The sequence below is a fragment of the Neophocaena asiaeorientalis genome, unplaced genomic scaffold, assembly GCF_003031525.2.
Source record: "Neophocaena asiaeorientalis asiaeorientalis breed wild unplaced genomic scaffold, Neophocaena_asiaeorientalis_V1.1 scaffold590, whole genome shotgun sequence".
NCBI lineage: Eukaryota > Metazoa > Chordata > Mammalia > Artiodactyla > Phocoenidae > Neophocaena > Neophocaena asiaeorientalis.
In genome coordinates this window covers 67,611-90,399 of record NW_020173112.1, presented here as the reverse complement: position 1 = coordinate 90,399, position 22,789 = coordinate 67,611, and the positions used below count along the sequence as shown (strand labels likewise).

At 32.2% G+C, this 22,789-nt stretch overlaps 1 protein-coding gene across 1 annotated transcript in view; it reads right to left on the bottom strand.

Annotated features, from left to right (window-relative positions):
• Positions 1-22,247, bottom strand: part of LOC112398800 (protocadherin-11 X-linked-like) — a gene marked incomplete at its 5' end in the record, with an annotated part of 185,200 nt that extends 162,953 nt beyond the window's left edge. The window contains one exon of the mRNA XM_024743521.1: positions 22,049-22,247. Within this exon, the coding sequence (XP_024599289.1) occupies positions 22,049-22,247 (199 nt within the window). The remainder of the gene's footprint in view (positions 1-22,048) is intronic.
• Between the last annotated feature and the right edge of the window lie 542 nt (positions 22,248-22,789).

Here is a 22,789-nt window from a genome sequence, read left to right as displayed (position 1 = left end):
GCATTTATGTGTAATGAAGTAATTGTCCAGTATACTAAAGCTATAATTATGAGATGATGTTAAAAAAAAAGCCACTAAAGTGGCTTGGATCCTGAAAACACAATAAATTATGTACAACTTTTATTTATAGTTAACAAATATTTAGTTACTAGAATAAATAGAAGCACCAGGTTTAATGTTCTCAAAGAGAAATATGCACTAAAAAAAACAGAGGAATCAACTTTCTAATTATTTCTATTCTCAATTAAGCCCAGATCTTCTTTTAAACCTATGCCTGCTTTTTCCTCTCTGCTTAATTGAATATACTGGAGTTTTATACACTAAATATTGATAAGTTTACTTAAGAAAACACACACACACACACACACACACACACACACAGTCAACAGCCTACCTGTGGCTTTTAATTGATTAGAAAACATGAGAAATATTTTGAATTCAATTCACTTGGGAAGCTTCATTATATGTATATTCAATACAGCACAGTAAGAAATAAAAACAATGTTTACTTTCCTATTAGCACATATTAAAGCAATTATTCCAATCATACAAAGTGTAAAATAACTATGGATATTTAGTCTTCCCTAATAATATAAAGCTTTGGAAATAATTTTTCCTAGTAAGTGAATTGTAGAATGTCAATATTTTAATTGCAAAATTCGGAATTTGTGCCATTTCACCTATTAGTTAAAACACACATTCAGCATAAATTGTGTCTTGTAATTCACACTTTCATGATTGCTATTCAGCTAAGTATCTAAATATACCAAATACACATCTCACTGTAGTTATAAACATAACACATCATTTTTCTTTTCTAAAATTCCATACAATTTAGCTTTAAAGTCACTAAAATTGTTTCTATTGGAAATGTTTTCAAGTTGTCTATACTGTATCTTCTTGATTATTTTAATGCAAATAAATGCTGACTTGTATTTTAGAATATTTCATTTCATACTTTTTGAGTCAATAAAATACTATTTCTTTTTTATAAAATAAATTTAATATTCAGATAAGACAATTGATACACTTGTATTTTCATTAGGGACTAGTAGTCTAATTCATATTAAGAAGTAGAAATTAGGCTTTGTTAGTCAGTGACAGAAAGGTACATTAATGTAATGAACTAAAGTCCATGATCTCTTGGAAATTATTTTAAAAGGTAAAATGATAAGCATACATATGTTCACCCATATGAGGTAAATCATCTCTTGTAGGAAGTTAAGTGGTCCTCCTGAAAGCAGTAGTGCAACTCAGAGTAGAACACTCTCCTCTGATGAAGATGCACTGCTAATGGGTAATTATTAGTGAGTTATAGAACCTTCACTCAATACCATACGCTTCAGAAAAAAAAACAAAAGCTAAAATAGTGTAAAGTTCTGAAGAGTACTACATTTCATTCCAAAGCCCTTGCTTATGAAAACACATTTTTTCCTCTTTAATCTAGCGCTATTGATCAGAACTGAGATTTGATATTAAAATAAATGACAACAAAGTATACAGTGTACCCAAAGATAAATGCTGAGAACTATAATATAATTGCCTTCTGGAAATCAATTTTTCAATTTGGAGGCCATTGGATTTGGCTGAGAATAAAAATTCCAGTGTGATTGTTTATGTCATTCTTTGGGTAAGAATTTCATCCTAGGACTCAAGACTTGAGGTGACATTGGTACAGCCATGTGACTCTTGCTTTATAGTGGTTGATTGTCTTGGAAAGCTGTAACCTTTTAAAATTAAAAATAATAATAATGATTCTGTGAAGCAGTTGATGATATCTTTACTTCTTGCTCAACTCATAATCAATGTGCATGTGCAAATGTCATAAATCTGTAAACAAGCATTTGTGTCAGATTCATTTAATAGTTAATAACAAAGATATTGGAATCAGATGTACCACTGGTTCCATCATATTCTAATGGTATAACTTGGTAACCTATTTAACTTCTGTAAGCCTTCGTTTAACAACCTATAAATTTGAGATATTAAATTCTGTTCCATATGTTTGATTTTGAGAATAAAATCTTAGTGCCTTGAACACAGTAAACACCTGATAAAAGGCATTGATATCATTATTAGTTAGTGATTAGTAGCAATATTAAAACATTTAGTTTGCCATATTTCTAAATTTTCCACTCTGATTACCTCTTGATTCATTCTATCATGGTATATTAAGAGAATATGAATTGAGAGACCATAAATAACTAAGCCCACCAGACCTACTTTGCAGTAAGACCTTTCTTAGAAAAGTATGTGCATCAATGTTTGATTTCCTTCAAAGAGAGATAGATAGCAATAGAATTTGTTGTGTTCTTGAGAAAATGATAAATATATATAGATCCAAATGTTGCCAAGTTCTTCTTAATAAATTCTGGGTTGTTTGTACTGTAGGAAATAATCAAAGATTATTTATTATAACTTTTGTGAATTTCTCTTTGAAACAATAATAAATTAACATGGAGACCTGAATTAGGAAAAATAAAACTAGATTTCAACAACAACAAAGAAACAAGCCAGGGGTAAAAAGAATGTTCAAACCGAATATATGATTACCCACAATTGGCAACTTATATTAAACACCTCTTAACTAGGTCATCTGTAAATAAAATGAACTAATGAAAGTGATGTTGGCTGGTTAAATTTTTGTAGGCACAAAGGTTAATTTTTAAAACATTGAAATTTAGGTAGAGTTTTCTGATCAGTATCCCTAAATCTGTTTTAAGTTTTGTCATATCATGTCTATTCCAAACAAAAAACAATGATTCATTAAATAAGAAAAAGTAATTATATTGAAAGCATAGTGATAGCTTAATAAAAAATTCATTTAAAAAAGTTGGTCTTTGGGGGCTTCCCTGGTGGCGCAGTGGTTGAGAGTCCACCTGCCGATGCAGGGGACACCGGTTCGTGCCCTGGTCTAGGAAGATCCCACATGCCACGAAGCGACTAGGCCCGTGAGCCATGGCCGCCGAGCCTGTGCGTCCGGAGCCTGTGCTCCGCAACGGGAGAGGCCACAACAGTGAGAGGCCCACGTACCGCAAAAAGAAAAAAAAAATGTTTTAAATTGTCGTTGTTTAGTTGTTTCAAGTATTACATTACTTTTCAGGAATATAAAAAGGTTATCCAAGAAGAAGATGGAAACAAGTAGGACACTGAAAAGTAATAATATCTAATGTGATTGAATACAGAATTGATTAAAATATATTTTCATTGAACTAATTATAATGTTATGAGGCAAATTCCAGTTTCCACTTTGGTATGCAAAGAGCTAGCTCCCTTACAAGAAAAATCTGAACAAGATGAAAATCAATTACTTTTCTTGGATCTATCAGAGAACTAAGGTTGCAGGACAAACTGTCAGCCCAAAATCTGGAAAGATAGGCAAAACCAGAGTCACAGGTGACTTTTGCATACCTGGAGCAGAAGCCTCTAGAGTCATAAGACGGTAAAAACACTTAAATGGTAATTTTGATGAAATGCTGGAGGCTGTGAACTATCCTGAGAGTAAAAATCTCCTGAAGACCCTCATTTCTGAAAAGGATCCTCAGTGATAAGTCATGTATATAATGTGTAATCTTCATATGATATGATGACAATAGTATTTTACCTCTGTTACCCTCAGTTTATCTGATTAATCCTCTCTGAAATAGCATGTTTGATTTGCATTTCCTGTTAACTCTTAACTGCCTTGAAAAATAAGTGCGACCACAACTTTGCCAATTTATTCAACCTGAAGGGAAATATATGTCTAGTGTGTCTTCATAGCATTGAACTACTCAAACATTCTCTGGCAACAATTTCTTGCAATATATTGTATTTTAAAATCTTTCTGCCTCATATTTTTGTTAGTTTTAAAAATTAGTGATACAAAACAGCCAGGAATAAAGAAAACATTGAGGTTATTCAAACTGTAATCTGCTGATTTTATCCACTTCCACAGCTAATAGTGGAATGCAAAAGGTTTTCTCTTGATTTGTCTTTTTCTTACAGACTGATAATACATAGATCTACATTGCTTTCTAGAGAGTTTGCAGATACCACTTTCTTACCCCAAAGGCACAGATTTTCTTTATCCTTTGATGTCATCAAATACCAGCTGACCCTTCTGAGATCCCTCAAGAAAGCAGTCCTTACTACTTATGCAGATTCCCTTATCTTCCCATTGTCCCTTGTAACTTTTTGGCATTGTTGATTCAAAATATCACTTCTAAAATACTAATATGCCCTACTAAGTTTTATAATAATGAATATTATGCCAGGGCTTCTGGGTATACAGATTATTAAGGACTTTAAGCCAAATTGGCAAACATTAATGATAATCATAAATTATATTTTCCTTTATATCTTGAAGGAATCACCTATCTCTCTTCAAAGCTATCTTTTCATCACCCCCTTTCTTATTTTCCTTTTCATGCAGGTATAGCATTAAAATTCTCTTACTTGGTACTGCAGGGGCAATTTTGCATGAAGAGTTCCACTCAGGTACCAATTTCACCTTGAAAATATAAGAATATATCTTTTGTTGCTGTGCAACTAATTCTCAGTATAGACAGTACGTTGCCAAGCAAGTCACTCACTATATGTACCAAGAAAGTGACTCACTCCATCTCTAGCTAAACACCTGGAAGGATGCCTATCAGCAAGCAATGGGAGGAGAAGAGATAATTATGCTTGGTAATTCCTAAGTGTGATTTTCCTCCCTTAATTACATTCCTTTCTACCAATTTTCCCAGTAACAATGATGGGGCGGGTGGGAAGATGCGGGGGTGGCGGGACCCTGAAATGCATAAAGGATGGTTTCTTTAAAAATAAATTATATGGATGCCACTGGAGGGAGGGAAGCCTTTATTCTCACATGGATACATCCTTTTAAATTCTCACAAAGTAATTAAAGCTATTACTACCGTCACATTTCTAGTTTAAATTCTGCTTTCACCAGTCCAATGTGTAAATATATGTTTACTTTAAAATGTTAAAAGATACGCTTTTAAAGTGCTGGGGAAAGATAAATATTTCACACTTCAAAGTGTAAGTCTTCAATAAGCAATTTCTTGGCATTGATTTTCAGTAAATACAAATGTTAAGAGTCCACTAATTGAAATAGAATAAGCACAAGCAAAATGAGGTAGAGTAAAGCAATTAACTAAAAGTACTGTGAATCAAATAGATTTAAGGACCAAATCTTCACTTGAGTTTAGCCATTGTTACTTTTTAACCCAATTTTTAACAAAGCATAATACGTTCAATATAACACAATTTTGTGGACCACAGAGTTTGAAATTTTTTGTATTTCAGAAATAGGGGAGAAAAACACTGCATAGCTCTATTATTTCAACCAAATGGCATTCTCTCATTACTATCTACTTGCTAAATCTACACTATATTTCCATTAATATACATAATGTGGATGACTTATTCACCAACATGGAATTTATTCAAATAACGAAATAGTTATAGCAACAAGACAAACAGTGTTTTATAATTTGTATACCTCTTGATCTCAAAGTGATCAAGAGCAGGGGAAGTTTACCATTTTGATGTGGTCTTTAAACAGAATGTCAAACCAAGTTCTAGCTTAAGTATTATGTGGTATGCTTGTGTCTATATGAGATAACTACTATTTAAAATTGTCCTCTGCTGAACTATGATGACATCAGTCATATTATTGGATGATACATAATTTAATTCTAAAAATGCATTTGGTATTGTAAATAGCATCTCTCAAATTGGTCCTGCATGATTAAAATAAGTATAGCCACAGTCAAAGAAAGTCATGCTAGCAAAATAAATTCTCCCAAAGTACTTTAAAACTCATTTCAAAGTAGCAAATGATGTCTTTCACCCTTAGTCCTCAGGAAATATATAATACAAAACATATCAATGTAATGTTGACATTTCCCAGCTTAAATTGTATCACTCTAAGTATAATTAGCCAGGTATCTTTTTAAAAATATTTTAACGCTAAACATGCTTTTCTATAGATAAAATCTATATAGATTTATATAAAATATAATCCTGTTAAGAATAGTGATAAAAAAGGCATTTCTCGGTGTGATGAACTGGGAGATTGGGATTGACATATATACACTAATATGTATTAAATGGATAACTAATAAGAACCTGCTGTATAAAAAAGTAAATAAAATTAAATTTTAAAAAAGGCATTTCTCATCATTAAATGCATTCTAGTAAACTACAGCAAACACTAACATTTTGCGTGTTTCTTCTGCCTTCTGTATGAGTTAAATAATGCAAATTAATTTCTATGCATACAGCTTTATGTAACTGAGAAATCTGAGAATATACTTTTTAAAAACTGCAGAAATTGGTAAAAGTCCAATATGTTGAAAAGTAATAATGATAAAGGGAAATTTTTTATAGCTGAAATTAATATTCTGATGAACACATGTTAAAACATGCTAAGATGTACTGTCTCACTCATAAATATGGAAAATTACATCTGGACATCAACGAAACACATTTTTCATATATCATTTTGGCAAAATTAAAACATACTAATAATATCCAGTGTCTGCAAGAGTGTAGGGAAAGAGCAAACACATACACACTTTGGGGTATTGTAAATGTTTTCCACTGCTTATGTCATTTGATCCTGAAGACAATCCAGTGGGGTGGGTATTAACATTATACACGTTTATACAAAGGAGGTAATGATAGAGCTTGAGTATGCAACTTCCTCAAAGTCACAACCAAACATCATCCTATAATGCACATCTTTATTCTTCATAGGAAGTGTTGGGGCAATAACAGAATATTATTTGCATGCATTGAAAGTTCCCCTAACACAACAAATCAATTGTGTCCTTTAAAATTCTTCAGTTTTGTGTTTGCTTAGACAAAATGGCAGAGGCCAGAGCTGGCTATATTATATGTAGTTAAGTCCATTCTTCAATATCTACCTACCTCACAAATCCATTGGATGGAGTGGTAGAATTTAGTGATTAATTTTAAAGACCAACCTATGGCCTAGCCACTCACCGTTCTACTTAAACTCTGCTAGAGAAAGAGTTCCAAAGATATGTAAGCAGGAAGACTGGAAGTTGTAATCCATTTGCAGCTCTGCTATTTATTTTTTCCCTTAAATAAAATCTTTCTCTTTAGAAGAAAAATAAGGTTCCTATTCCTATACATACAACTTTAAGATAAATAATAAATGGTATTATATTTTTACTATAGATTAAAACTTGAAGGTATAGTAAGGCTAAATCTCATATATATTTTTTGTTAATTAGCTAGGAGAGTATATACAATTGAAATTTTCATTCTACATCTCCATGCGATCCAGCTAAAGACATCCTGTGCCATGCGGCTGCTTCCCACTAGCTATCTACCTTATGTTTGTTAGTGTATATATGTCCATGACTCTCTCTCGCCCTGTCACAGCTAAGACAATTTCTTTACATAGGTAATTTGAACATAAATGAGGGTAGATTGAAAGCCCATTCATTCATTCATTTATTTCTGAGGATGGTGAAATGCGTAAGAGTTTTAAAATCTGGTTCTATTTTCTTTCATATCTTTTGATTGCTCTTAAAATAGAAACATAGTTTTGTTAGATTTTTGATTTAAGTATTAGTAAAAGTAAGTTAGGTCAATTAGAAAATGTACAATATCACATGGCATTTAAAATTTATTTTTAGCAAAAGGAATTATGCTTTTAATATTAAACTGTGAAACTTTAGTGAAGCCTTCTTATTTAAATTCTGCCAGTATTTCCATTGTGCAGAATTAATTACAATCATCATCTTAAACATAAGATAGTGATTCAAATCAAATGAATTAGTCCTATTTACCATTTTTGAAAATTATGGCTCAAACCAGGAAAAGTAAATCCTACAAAAGAAAGGTGAAAATGTGAGTCACTTTGATTTTTTGGTTAGATTTTATCTAAGAGACAAAGCTTAGCTTATCATTGAGTCTTCTGTTTTCCTGATTGCAATCTCATTTCACTTGCCCTTGATAAGACATGTTTGTAATGACCTCCAGCTTGTTAAATATTCAGCAGAAAGTTTATGGACTTTCCCATAATCTTGATTAAAAGGCTTTTGGGAAAATAAATGCTGAAACAAGAACTTTATTTGAAAAGCAACTTGAGTGCTCCATGCTGATTTCAGTTTCACTAATAGTACTTATAATCAGCAGTCACTGGCATAAGATGAGGCCAGAGGTAAAATATGGAAAAGCAACCTTTCTCTTCTTATGAGTTACTGTAGTAGCAGACTAAATGAGGTATTTACAACCTGATTTAGCAAGCAGAAGAGATTTATTTTTAAACTCATGGGAGGAATGCATGAAGTGACTTACAAATTCACATTCTACAAAATAAATAGCAAGTATATATCCCACCTATATCTCTGAACACACATGTAAACAGATACTCACATAGGTACTCAAATACAAACAACAATTCATGATGTTTTGAACCAAAATAAATAGGAAGTTTGTAGATTTTAAATTTGAAGATCTAGATGTAAATTAATAATTCAGACTGATTTGAGTTCATATGAAACCCAGGGAAATTTCTAAGATAGGAGGAAGCTTCATTGTCTCAAGACAGACAGTAATCCTCTGCCTAAATGTCTAAGTCATCTTTACCTTAAATTGCATAAAAATGGACTTGTTATATTTTATTAGTAATTTATGGTTTATCATTTCTTCAGTGTATTACTTTGTTCTGGAAGCTATTATCAGTAACTCAAAGGCATTGCAGTAAGATTTCCTGGATTTAAATGCACTATTCACCTTTAATTATAATCTATAAAAATCTAGTACATTTAGTTTTCAACCTACTGTTTGGTTTTGTTGTTATATGTATAAAATAAGTTACTAAAATCATTCATCATCATTATATCTCTCCCTTTGATAAATGCTTAGATTGGAAAAAGGGATCTAGAAGTTCAAAAGGAAATTTAGTTTCTATACAATGCTCAAAAAATAGAAGTGAGCACCATAGCTTGATCTTCTTAAGGTATATTTTAGCTATGATTTTTATTTCCTTTATTTTCTTCCCTTTTAAAAATGAGCTTCCTACCCAAGGTATTTATTTCTTACATTATGTATGAGTGATATTTGTCAGGTAGGTTTTAATGTAAAACTTGCCACTAATTTTCAATGGAGTTAAAATATAAGCAGAAGAGAAACAAAACTTACAGATAATGACATTTATATTTTTTGAAAATCATATGAAATACATTCAGTGATCATCCTTACAAGTAATGTTGACATCAGAAGTAAGCCATAATCTCAGAGAAAAAGTGACTTTGTTGTTTAATATTGAGTTATCAGAAGTAATGATAGTCTAGCTATCATTCTGTAATGCAAATTTATAAATGGAAGATATTATATCAAACTAAAATTTCTTTACAAACTTAAAGAAACTACCATCATTTCTACTGAAAATTTCATAGTGCTCTGGGTTTTAAACATGATGGATAGCGTAACCTGGATTAAAGTCCCAAGACTTTTAAGTACATAACTTACAAATAATCCATTAAACCAAAGTCATGACAAAGGGTGCAACCTCTGTATTAGTCTTCGGATGGTAAATATTAAGAGTATGAGAAATTGTGCTTAAAAAACTCTATCAAGAATTCACCATACCTTCATCATATTAATGGCCTGAGAACAAAATACAAGTTCTTTGGAGCATATTGTGTTACTTTTCTTAGAAAAAATATTTTAATGTATTTTAAGATATTTTAAAGTGATTTGGCTTCAGGGTTATGTCAGATATGTAAGTCTTTAATATATTATTTCCATGGGCCCTTAAGAACTTTGTGAATAAATGCAGAAATAACACAAAATACACAGCATAATTATAATATATATATGTGTGTGTGTATTTGTGTTGTATAAATAGAGTACCTAATTGTTCCCAGTGAGAGCCTATGTTCACATAAGGGTATTCTTTACTTTCTCTTACCTGTACTATATCTTCCAACAAAAACATAATCTTAAACATTATTAGTAGGCCTGTGCTGAATGAAGCAAGTCTTTTCATAGTATATTAAAAAAGAAAGCAGTGTGTAATTAACTTTGTCTTTAACTACATACATCCTCCCTTCCCATCCGAATGAAATCTAATGAAATAATAATCTCTTTTCACCAACCCGCAGGTGAGAGGTAAGGCTTATCATTAACCCATAAAAACTATAAGCCCTCAGCAGGTTTACAGGGAGAAAAAGTATTTTTTATCCCAACATTTGGTTAGATGATAGTTTCTCCAACCAATGCAGAAAATACTGAAAGATGATATATATGTGTCTGCTTTGGCAAATGTCTGAAATTGTAAACACATATAAAAGAAGAAATGCAGTAAAATCAGTTGAAAAAACAATGTTAATTGTTCATCTTGTATTTGCCTATGAAGCAATTGTGAAATTTGGTGTTAAGATCTAAGGAAAGCTGTGTGGTCAAAACATCCACGGAAAAAGCCATAAAAGCCTTAGGTATTTCTGATAAGATAGTGGGCAGCAGTGGAATGGTGTGCTTCAGGAGCCAATTCTATAGGGCAGATAATAGATGTAGACTATTTATTTAACATTTCACCAACAACTACTCCCTCTATTTTTAAAGCAGCACAAAACAGAGTGTCACCTGTATTTGTAAATAAATTAAATAGTTCATGAAAAATAATAGTTTCTTCGGATTGAGTTATGCTGTAAAATGTTAAAATGGAAAAATAAATATTTCTCAAATTCTAATGATTCTCCTTAGGTAATACTTTCTACTGCAAGCAGCTTACGTTTTATCAGAATTCCCTATGAAATTTTCTATCTCCCTAAGTTTATACATGATTGATTCAGTACCTATGAATCATCGATAATAAACCGACATGTATAGTAGAATACTTTAATGATATTTTAATAAAAATGTTTTGTTGCTGCCTGTGATCACTGAAAATATTTTCTTTATTTTCTCTAATATTTTCTAAAGTTATATCATACCTACTGGTCTACTAGAATTTCCCTTAAGGCTTAACCTGGGTAAGATATTCTCCTAGGTATTTAGCTGGTGAATTTTTGAGGTATTTAATGTTTTCACCCTCATGTTGAAGTTATTATATTTTTAACACTGTACACTATTTTGTTAGCTAAAAAAGAAAATTAAAATTCAATCCTTTGGGATGAATAACAGGTAATAGTGATGGTTATTATCCAACATTAACAAATTAAGGTAATGTAACAGAAAAAAGTAGAGAATTTTTAAATTGCTGCCTAAGCAGAATATAATATTGTGTATGGGAAAATTTAACAACAAAATTATAGAGTCATTCCAAGCCTGTTATTTTACAAATATGTGACATGGGCCTAAAGAGAATAACTGACCTTTTTAAGGGCACAAAGAGTTATTGACAGACTCTATATCTCTGTCCCCCTTATCCCTAACCTTGTTCCTTCCATGTCTATACAAGTAGACATGTATCTATTAATTTGATAAGAAAATTATTCTTTCCTTCAAAAACAGGAAGGAGTAACTGAAAGAGGACACTAAGGATTAATTCATGTATTCATCTAAGGGCCATTTACTTTTCCATGCAAATGAGTATTTCCCTTAAAAGCCATTTCTATATTTGCTTAAGGACATAGATTCAAGAAAGAGGAGAAAGAATATAAATGAGGTATTATCATTTGATCTACAGTAATTTGTCAAAACAGCAAATCATTGCTTCAATAACTTTCACACATGCCTAACACTGTCTTCATTAGATAATTACTTGTTATAAATCAGCACAAACTGAAGTCTTGATAGGGCATTCAGTGTTCCAGATATACAGAAGTTTCTTTACTTATATCAAGATAAAATACTTTAAAAGAAATTTCATTGATTAAAAACATTTTTATGCTCACCTATGACTTTTTTTTTAAGAAATAACATTTTGCCATGGGTTTACTTGCAATAAATCACCTTAAAATATTCCAATAAAATGGCTTGGTCTCATATAATACAGGCATTGCACAGAGCATTTAAGAAACATGATTTACAATGAAATGCTTTTGTAATGGAGCAAAAACATGGGGCTACCATATTCATGCAATAAAAACATAATATTGGGCTTCCCTCCCCAAAAAAAAAAAAAAAAAAGTTAAAAAAAACATAATATTAAAGACGGTTTATGTCTCTGAAAATGGTGGGAATTTATAAAAATGGCAAGTATTCTTTTTATTTCTTCATGCTCAGAGTAAGTTAGTTTGCTTTATCTTCAGTATGTTCAATCCTCACCCTAGGGAGGAATACTTATTTGCATTTATGCCTAAGGAGTGTGAGGGTAAGCCTGATCTACAAATCAGCAGTAACATATTCTCCATTTACCCCTTCTAACATATCAATCCACCCACTTACAAAGAAGAGTATACATTCTGTAAATTTCAACATGAACATTTTACTTTTGACTGTATGATTATTATTGCTGCTGCTCCTGCTATTGTTGATAGGATCCTAAACTATTCATTTCTGGGAAAAGTTCTAATAGTTAATTTGAAAATTCTAAAACAATTTGAAATAAAATCATTAATATATTTTAAACTCTGTGAAGGTTTAATTCAAATAAGTCACAATGTTGAATAGAATTTGGCTGTTTTTGATTCCTACTGTGGAATAGAAAAAGCCATATACCATAAGAGATGAAAACACATCTGCCTACAATTTCCCTTAGCATCTATATTCAGAAAGCATCATGCATACTAAAATCACAGACTTCCCTTCATTTTATGTCCATTAGACTCGAGGCATAGAGCCTCCTAAAACAAACTAGGAGGGGGAGAGTACGGAGAAAGATTGCAAAGAAAATGAATGATAATAATAAAACACGATGCAAGAACAAATGATCAGTCAATAATTCTTCACTCTTTCAAATTAAACTAGGATATATTAGTGAGGAATGAGATAAAGAAAGAAATAAAACTCACACATAATGAGCAGTTACTCAAAGTTCCTATCAGAGAATATATCCACATTGAATTGCTAAGCAAATATGCCTTCTCAAAACTATTAGGACTTTAACAACAGTACATTTCCTTTTTATGATTCAATAGGCATACACAAAAAACAGACTCTTCTGGATACATGCAAAAGTAGTCAAATAAAACAGTACAGCACCCCACATTCAATAGGAAACTTATCTGTCTCTTTGCATTTACTTTTTGCCACTTTCTTGACTTCTTTATTCATCTTCCCCATTCTGATAATAGTTCACAGAAATCAGACCATCAATGCGAGCAATGATCCAGAAGGATTCTTAATCAGCTTGTGTGTAATGGGAAGCTTAATGACTTCACGTGCATATAAGATGTTTGCTGAGTCGATTAGTTGACTGTGCAGCTAGTGCTCTACTTTGCTAATGCCCTTTCTGCCCTGTTGTTCTGATAAGTTTCCCAGAAATAGAGAGCCTGTATATAGCTGCACACCTAGAATAAAAAGAGCATTTATCCTCACCTAGATGACATGGCGACATATAAATAGAATGTATTGTTTTTCAAATTGGAATTGTCAAAAAAATAAGATGTGTGCACTTGTATGTGCATGTGTGTGTGTGTACCTATGTGTGTATGAAGAGACAGTAAGGAAAGACAATCTTTTGGTTGAAGAACCAAGTGAATATATACTAACACTTCAAAACTATCTAGAAGGCTTTTCTACACTTTGGTACAAGATTTATCCCAAAGTGTATACAATATAAACTCCAATACAGTAAATTTTGATATTTCTTAAAATATAACAGAACCTCCACTGAGGCTTTATCACAGATCATCATGAGTTATTTTAATGCCTTAACTCATCATGGCTAATTGTTGCACTGCTCTCCCTCATCTCTATTTTGGTTAGCTACTCAACACATTTGTTAGAACTTTGCTAATCAAAGTGAGGTTACCAGACTAGCAGGATCGACATTGTCTGGGGGCTTGTTAGAAATGCAGAACCTCAGTTTCCCACACCAGACTACTGTGTCTACATTTTAACAAGATCTCCAGGTGGTGTGTGTGCATGAAACTTTGGAAAGTACTGTGTGAGAATATGCATTATCCCAAGAAAAAATCCTGTAAAATGCTTTAAGTATATGTATATACTCAGATACATGTGCACACACTCCTTTAATACAATACTGTGAGACAGCTGTTATCATTGCCATTTTAAAAATGAAGAAAACTGAGTCACAGGGAACTTAAATTTCTTGTCAAATGTCATATTGCTAGTGAGTTGCAGGACTGAGTCTAATCAAGTAGTCTGGCCCCATCCCATTAGAATGCTTCTCTTCATAACTAATTATTTAATCATACATATTACAACAGCAGCTAGGCTCACTTGTAGACGTGAGACTAAAACAGAAATGAGAGAAGACAAAACATATCTGCACTTCATCTTAATGTATTTTTTTAATCTTCTGAGAGTTAAAATTCTTCAATTTCAGGAAAAAAAAACCTATCTGGGAGTGGGCAAACAAAGAAAATCAATGTTTTTAAAAATCAAAGTCTCTTAAGTTCTTAGTTTGAATTTGCTCCAGTATTTCTTTCTTTTTGCAAAAATAGTATTGCTGAAACAGCTCAGAAAACTCAGTTTAAAATGTGTGATTAATTTTACCTATGCCGTGGTCCTTTCACTCTCTGTCCTAAAAGCAATCTGCTTTTTTCCTATATTGAGTGATAATGTTTAGACAGATTCACTTCAGACTATTGGGTATTATGGGATCTTTCTAGATGAAAGGTTTTTTTACTTAGCCACAGTTCATATCCTTTGAAACCCTGAGGGGATATTTCAAAGAGTTACATGGGTATTGAATTGGGTTCAATGTGTTTAAGATCTTTCCTCATGATATCTGGATTTCAGATATTATATTTTGGAAGCTAAGCTGTTCTGCAAAAAGGTAATGGCTAGTTCTTTCAGAAGGGAAGTCTTAATAGTTCAATATGATGGGACTTTTCATTGGAATTTCAATATTTGGATTTACTTCTGGTTGAATCCCCAAATTCCAATTTTCTACTTGAATAAAAACAGATACCTGCGTGAAGTTTTTGATATATCCTGTTCTCCTGTCCAATTCAACTCAGAATCAGCACTGGAGAAGAGGACAAAACATTAGAAAACATTAGTATTGCAATGTTTGTAATAGTTCTAAACTTGTAAAACTACATTTTATAGAAAATGATCTCTAGGAAAAAACAAACAGAAACAGCTCAATAAAAAGCATGATAATCCAACAATTGAAAAGGCCTTTGGTGCATTCATATTTCAAAAACATCTCAGATGAGTACTGCATCCTTGTAACTAGGATTTGAATTAAGCAAAGAATCGCTGAATTTCTTGTTAATATTTAACTTAGTCATATAATTTGCTAAAGATTAATTTGCTACATTCTTTAAAATGACTTAGACAACATGTACATGCCTCTGTAAAATTGGCTTCTCCTTCAAATCAAAGCCAAGAAGTATTTATGCATTATGAGAACACATGTTTCGAAAAGAGATAAGCAGGGTATAGTTGAATAGAACCATCAATTAAGAAGGAATTGTGCAATTCAGTTTTGGATTAATTTCCATGCACAGATCTACATGTAAGTAAATCTGATCTGACCCCAGCCCTGGAAAACTAGGCCATTAAAACAAAAATGATAATGTGCCAGTGAGCCTTGTGCTACACTGCTGATGAGCCAAAGAATAGGAGTAGAATATCAAAAAGTCAAATGAAAATCATCATATATTACATGCTTAGATAATTTTGAGCTGTAAAAATAATGCTATTTGTAAGACCAAAAAGTGTTTTTCTCAAAATATTTTTTTTAATTTCAATGTGATTTTCTCAATCCAGAGGATTAACTTCCATGTCATCAATTTAGTATAAATAAAAGCAAACATACTTTCTAGGTAAGACAAACTTCTTCACATAATTTAAAAGTTTGAGCAGAGTACAGCTGCTTTATAGCTCTAAAAGTTATCATGCCTTTATCTACAGTTCTGATCAGTGTCCATAAAAGACTATTATAATGTTTTCTCCAAATATTTTTACTATACGGAACACTATTAACTCAGTAGACTTGAGTCTATCAAAATCACTTCCCTGTTAATTATAACTTCAACATTCTGCTAGGAAATTGAAGTAGGATAGAATGACAGGAATTTCAGAATGGAGGAAGAGTTGAGTTTTCAGCAGAAAGGATGAGGGATATGTTCACATATTCATTCTGTTTCACCCCCTGAGATCCTTTTTACATACTTTTCACCCTATTCAGAGGAAATTAACTTTGTACAATTTTTAATCCCAATTTGCTCTGTAAGTAGTATGCACACACACATGCATGCACACACACACAATAAAAAATTTATGTATGTTAGATAATCATAGTAAAGATTAGCTAGTTTCCTGACATAGCAATCATTAAGATTCAGCATGTTTGCAATTTTCCCTATAAAACTTTCATTGGTTAGCACTAATAGTAATTTTAGAAATGATCAGTCCATATTGCTCAATTACCTTTCAGTTGTATAAGATGCTAAATGGGAACCATTTTAAAATTTTAATACAAGGCCTCATCACATATATTAAAAAAAATTCCATATGGATATATTATAACATTCCCCTTGAGGGATGGTAAATATTTAAATTTTATACTTGTCTATTCTCAACAAGTTGCTTCATTTAAATTACAAAAAGTAGCTGCTTACCAACATTAGTGACTCTTCTAGTTTAGAACATGATAAACATTAAATCTTGGTTTAGGACATTAAGCTATTGCTTAAAAGGCTTAAATCTCAGTTGTCTCATTTGCATAATGAGGGAGTTGGACTAAATGGCATTAAGGTCCCTTAGAGCTCTGAAATTCAAAGACTATATAAATGGCAACATCTGAACATGTACATTTTGCGATTTTAATAGTTACAAAATTATGACCCTAGAAGGGACATTAGAGATCAGTATAATCCCCTTATTTTTTAGCTAAGAAAAAGAAGATTCAGTAAGGTTAAAATGCCTGTCCAAGGCCACATAGCTAGTTAATTGCAGTGCCTGAATTAGAACCCTATAATATGCAAAATAATGGCCTAAACGAGTTGATGTACTGTGGTCTGTGGGAAAAATATTTCATGGATAGTGATTACAAAATGAAGTATTACAATAAAACTATTAGTCAACATCCAAATTTTTTAAAAGTATGATTTACATAGATACCTCAAAGTAATATTTAAAACCATCTGTTTTCTCATTGCTTTTGAGAGCTATACATATTACAGGAGAAGAAATTTCTGACAAAAAATATACTTTTAAAGGCTAATTTCATATATACTACTTAGAAGAACTTTTTTATGTAACCTACACATTTTTTCCAATATAAGATTGATAAAGTGCCAGATGATCATGTACTTTATTTTTATTTTAGTGGAACTGGGACAAAAATTACTAAGATTATTGATTAAAATGGGGAAAAAATTGGTTCAGCAAACACTGTCACTTCTGTTCTCTACTGGGAATCTTCAACATTTGATAAAGATGTAATTAACAAATTGCAGAAATCATGGTAAGATAGATCATCTATAATTATTCATTATTTAATGATTTCCTTGATATACTTACTAGTTGTTGAGTGTTCTGTTGATGCAAGCAGTTATGAGACTTGCAAGTTACTGTACAATTTAAAAGTGTCATGGGGACAAAATATATTGCTATAGTGCTTCTCATTCATTAAAATTTATAAATTATTTTAAGACAAGAAATTGGTATATGGCTAATACTACTAAATAGTTCAAGTCACCCCAAAGTTGCATCTTGCATGACTGATTGTATTATCTTTCAAAGAACTACAAAAAAGAACACATGGCAAACATTCTTGTCTTATAGGCAAAGTGAGAAGTAAGAGTAAGATAAAAAAAAGCAGAAGAAAGACAGAAGAAGGTCATAAAAAGAACTGCCTCATGGCTCATAAATAACAGAAATATAAATGTCAAATGAACTTTATTATGTGGTATAGGTAGCCTAATAAAAATTTAGACACAAAGGAAAGCTTATTGTGAAGAGAAGGCCACATACTCTGCCACTGAAGGTGGTTTTTCAAGCTTACTGACATTCTAGACCTTATGGCATTGGCTTTCAATTGGCAGCTTGTGCCAAGCTCCTAGTGCTTGTCATTTTCAAACAGAAAAGACAAGATAAGAGGTTGCTTTACTTAGAGTGGCCTGCTTTTAACTGATAAAACTCTATCTAATCCATATTAGATTTAAGATACTAAAGATACACTCATCTTAAAGGCTGTCACCCAAATGGAATCCTGTAAATGTCTTCAAGTTTCCAACTTCAGAGGTATACTTTTCATCTTGATCCATGACTTTTGTGACTCTTTTTTTTTTTTTAGATTATCTCTAGTATAAATCCTTCATTGACTTCACAAAGCCTAGATACTCCAAATGAGATGTCACTTTTTGATTGCTTTGTATGGTGATTGCATTTTCTGTATAGGAAAGTTAGATATGATAGGATGGTGCAGTAAGATTTGTTTCACCCATTTTCTTATTAAGATATATATTTTAACTTTTGTAAGTATGAAAAGAAAAAAATTGAGTTTTTGAAAGCATGTCAATTTAAGTGATAAAATTAATACAAATTACAGAGCATCTGCCACTAGATCACTATTTATATCTGCCTAAGCTCATTTAGTATACAGCTACTATCAAGTGTGCCTTATTCGTTCCCAAGCAATGGCAGATAGCTGAACTCTTGGGTGGAACCATTCTTTCTAATCTATTTATATACACTATTATTTATATAACACACCAGGGACTAAAATAAGCTGGTAGGCACAGACAGTATTCATGACTGCAATGATTTCCCTGTGAGAATCAATAAAAGTGACTTATTTGATATTATTGTTAGCTTAAAAAATATTACTCTATGTGAAGGATTTTTTTTTAAATTTCAATAGATGGATAAAGCTGAATGTTGTTGTCTATTGTCAAGGCAATGAAAATTAGCAGACATTTGTCTTATACCTTCAGAATCCAGGAGCACTGAGCTCAGTCCCTTCCTCCAGGTGGGACAGAACAAATACAATTGATAGTTGATAATGTCACTCCTTAGAAATACTGATTGATTTATCTTTCAAAATCCGTGACTTCAGGTTTGTTGAGCTGATTCAAATTATTTATTTATTTTACTTTTCCCTCCCTGGACTGACACTACTATACAGGCTAAGAATGAACACAGTTTAGGAAACTATCTTTCAAATACATAGCCAGCTGAGACAGAATTGGCCTGGGTGGATAATTAACCTTTAAAAGGAGCATAACTTTTCTTTCTCAGTTTGAATGCATTTCCTGTTTGTTTCACATAACAATATTAACAAAATGATGCCATTCACTTTTTTTTTTTTGCACTACACTGGCTTCTCCCTGTTGTGGCCTCTCCCGTTGCGGAGCACAGGCTCCGGACGCGCAGACTCAGCGGCCATGACTCACAGGCCCAGCCGCTCCGTGGCATGTGAGATCTTCTCGGACCGGGGAAGGAACCCGTGTCCCCTGCATCTGCAGGCAGACTCTCAACCACTGCGCCACCAGGGAAGCCCAGCCATTCACTTTTCTTTCTGTTGTGGTATGGGAATTGATGTGTAGCTTTGCTCAAAAATGCATTTAAAAAAATATCGGAGGATTTAAGAAGTCAAATTTGGCAACAAACAAAAGTACCTAATTAACATTTATATGGGTAACATTTGCTGAATTATAGATTTAGATGATTTTCTGTGACATCTTTTGGAAAAGTAACGGCTACTGGCCCCTTAAATATATATACCATTATTATTATTCTTTCTAACAAACTGAATGGTATTTTCTCATTGAATTTTTCAGATGAATAATTAACACAATACTAGTATATCAAATTTGCCTGAAAAAATGTTTGGGTAGTGCTTCCCGTACCACAAAAAAAAATAAAAAAATAAATAAAGCTTTTACATTGTTACTAACACTTGCAGTTTTTTTATTGAAATACAGTTGATTTACAGTATTATGTTAGTTTCAGGTATATACTTGCACTCTTAACTACTAATAAAATGTGGTCCTGTAAAGAACTCTGCATTTGAATTTTTTTTTTTTTCGATATGCGGGCCTCTCACTGTTGTGGCCGCTCCCGTTGCGGAGCACGGGCTCTGGACGCGCAGGCTCAGTGGCCATGGCCCACCGGCCCAGGCGCTCTGCAGCATGTGGGATCTTCCCAGACCAGGGCATGAACACGTGACCCCTACATCGGCAGGCGGACTCTCAACCATTGCGCCACCAGGGAAGCTCCTTAAATGTTTTATAATAGATTCTAGCCCATACCAATTCTGCCCCTATTACTATCAATAATATACCATCTTAGTCTCATTCATCTTGAAAATTTATTTCAGGGTTAGATCTACACTGTGGATGCTTACTTTGAGTTTATTCTTTAATTGTTGCTATACAGTCCTCTAAGAAAAGGGTTTAATAACACATCACACGCAAAGGAATCAATTCTCTCTAGTTTATAAAAATGATGCTTATTTCATCTATATATTTCTATCCATTAACAAGGCAGAGATAGGCCTACAATTACAATAATAATTTATGAAGTAAAAAAGAACAAAGATACCTTTACTTAATGCATATTTGTAACTTATGACCATATTCTTATTAGAAATTGGCTCTGAGTTCATTATAGCAGAAGATATAGTCACAGTCATGTATTTCTACCAGAAGTCACTATATCATGTTATACATAAGTAAATGAAAGGTAGATTAGTATTGCATATTATGGAAGAATTTTTCATCCTCAGAATGAATGCCGATAAATTGTTTTAAGTATAAAATTAAATAAAGAGACAGATGTTTAGGACTTTCTGAATTTGGTGTCTAAATAGTCTCTAAAATGTTTATATTGAAAACACTTTTAATACCCAGTGTCTACTTTCGTAGAGAGAAAAATTTTGTTATGCTGTCATTGGTTCTGTATGCTTAGTCTTAGATTACATTCTGATCTTTAACCAATGCATTTCCCTTAGTTTTTTGAGTTTAGAAAATAGGGATTAAAATACAATGTTGGGATAAATAAATAAATAAAATACAATGATGGGGAAGCCATTTTGTTCTCAAAACTGGAGGTTTATTTAAATTATATATCCATACAATCCATAATGCTCAAAATACCTTACAAAATTTCTATTTTATATTTATTTTATATGTTATGTGGTCCCTTTTTTCTTCTTTTTTTATACCTATGACTCTTCTCTATCACATATATGGTATGCTCTTTTGGACCTACACAGATTTATGTACATAAAACATACCTGAGGCAACTTATAATTCTTCAAATACAAGAATCTTCTGAGATATGTATAATCTTACCAAATTTTGTATTTCCCAAAATTATGAGGAAGTAGTGATGTTCAAGATACATGTTCAGGATAATAAATTTAATGAACTCTATTTAGTATCAACTTCATGATCCTTTTCAAGAGTTCAACATCTTTGGATTGTGTAAAATATATTCTTTAATACCTTCAGTCTGGAGACCAAATCTAAATGTTTTTCTAAATAGTAACATGGCTTAAGGCATGTGGTTTCAATACATTATTGAAAACCGCAGACCAATTCTTCTACCTTGGAGTCAGGATCTCTTATTTCCTCAAAAAAGAATTAATTGTTTATGATTCTTATCTCTATTAAAAATTAAAAATAAAATCTAGAAAATACTTTATATGAATTATAAAAATATTTTATCTGTACAGAAATAAATGAATAAAATAAACTGGCTGATTATATACATATAAATACATATGTATGTATAGGTAAATGGAAAACCTCTATGTCTAAACAAAATGACTATTAAAATTTCATAGTAAATTTCAAAGTAGATGTGATCACATATTTCAAAAATGATAAACTGCTGCATATATGCCTTCCACCTAATTCTGTGTTTTTACTTTTTGAAAATGTGTTACTAACATAATTAAATGGCCAATGTTATTATGGCTACAGTTGTTTGATTTTCAAACACAGTAAGCCCATTTATACTGCAGGACTAGAGAGGTATCACTTACTGGATTCAGGATCAGAGTTGCCATCCCCTTCAGTGCGGTTGTTGGGTGCAGCATGATCAAAGTACTCCTCCTGAGGATAGCCAAGGGGCAGGGCATGGGGTGTGCTGGGAAGGCTGCCTGTATCATGCTCTCCTAGTCCACCATCACTGCTGCTTTCCTGAGAGCCTTCTGGTAGGTGAAATGTGACATGCCGCTGGGACTGAAAAAGACAGAAAATTACAGGGTTTCAGCTATGATCTGAATAATTGCTTAATACATCCAATTTAGAAAATGTATTATTTCAGCTATCTAGTGAAGTCACATTAATATTATCTTGAGTTGTGAACGATTTCAGGCTTTTGTGAACAGTCAGCTCTGTGTTCAAACCTGCTTTACCTGGCAGCAGAATTGCTTTTATTATATTTTTTTAACAGGGCATATCCAGTTGCAGAATAAAAGTTAACTTGTTCTAAAGCAAGAGGCTGTCACCCATATTGACATTTGAGCACATTGGATATTCTGATCATCATTTGAACATGGATTTATTTAACTATAATTTGACAAGATTTCATTTTTTGAATAATAAACTTGAATAAATATAATGAAATTTTACTGCTATATCTGTAAGATTCTGGTGGGCAGAAACAGTAAATAATAATACAAATTTATTCAATCATGTAGGCTTATAAATTAAAATTACAAATCATCTTTTCAAAGAATCTTAAGGGCAAGATTTTGAATTGGAATTCATTTAAATCAATT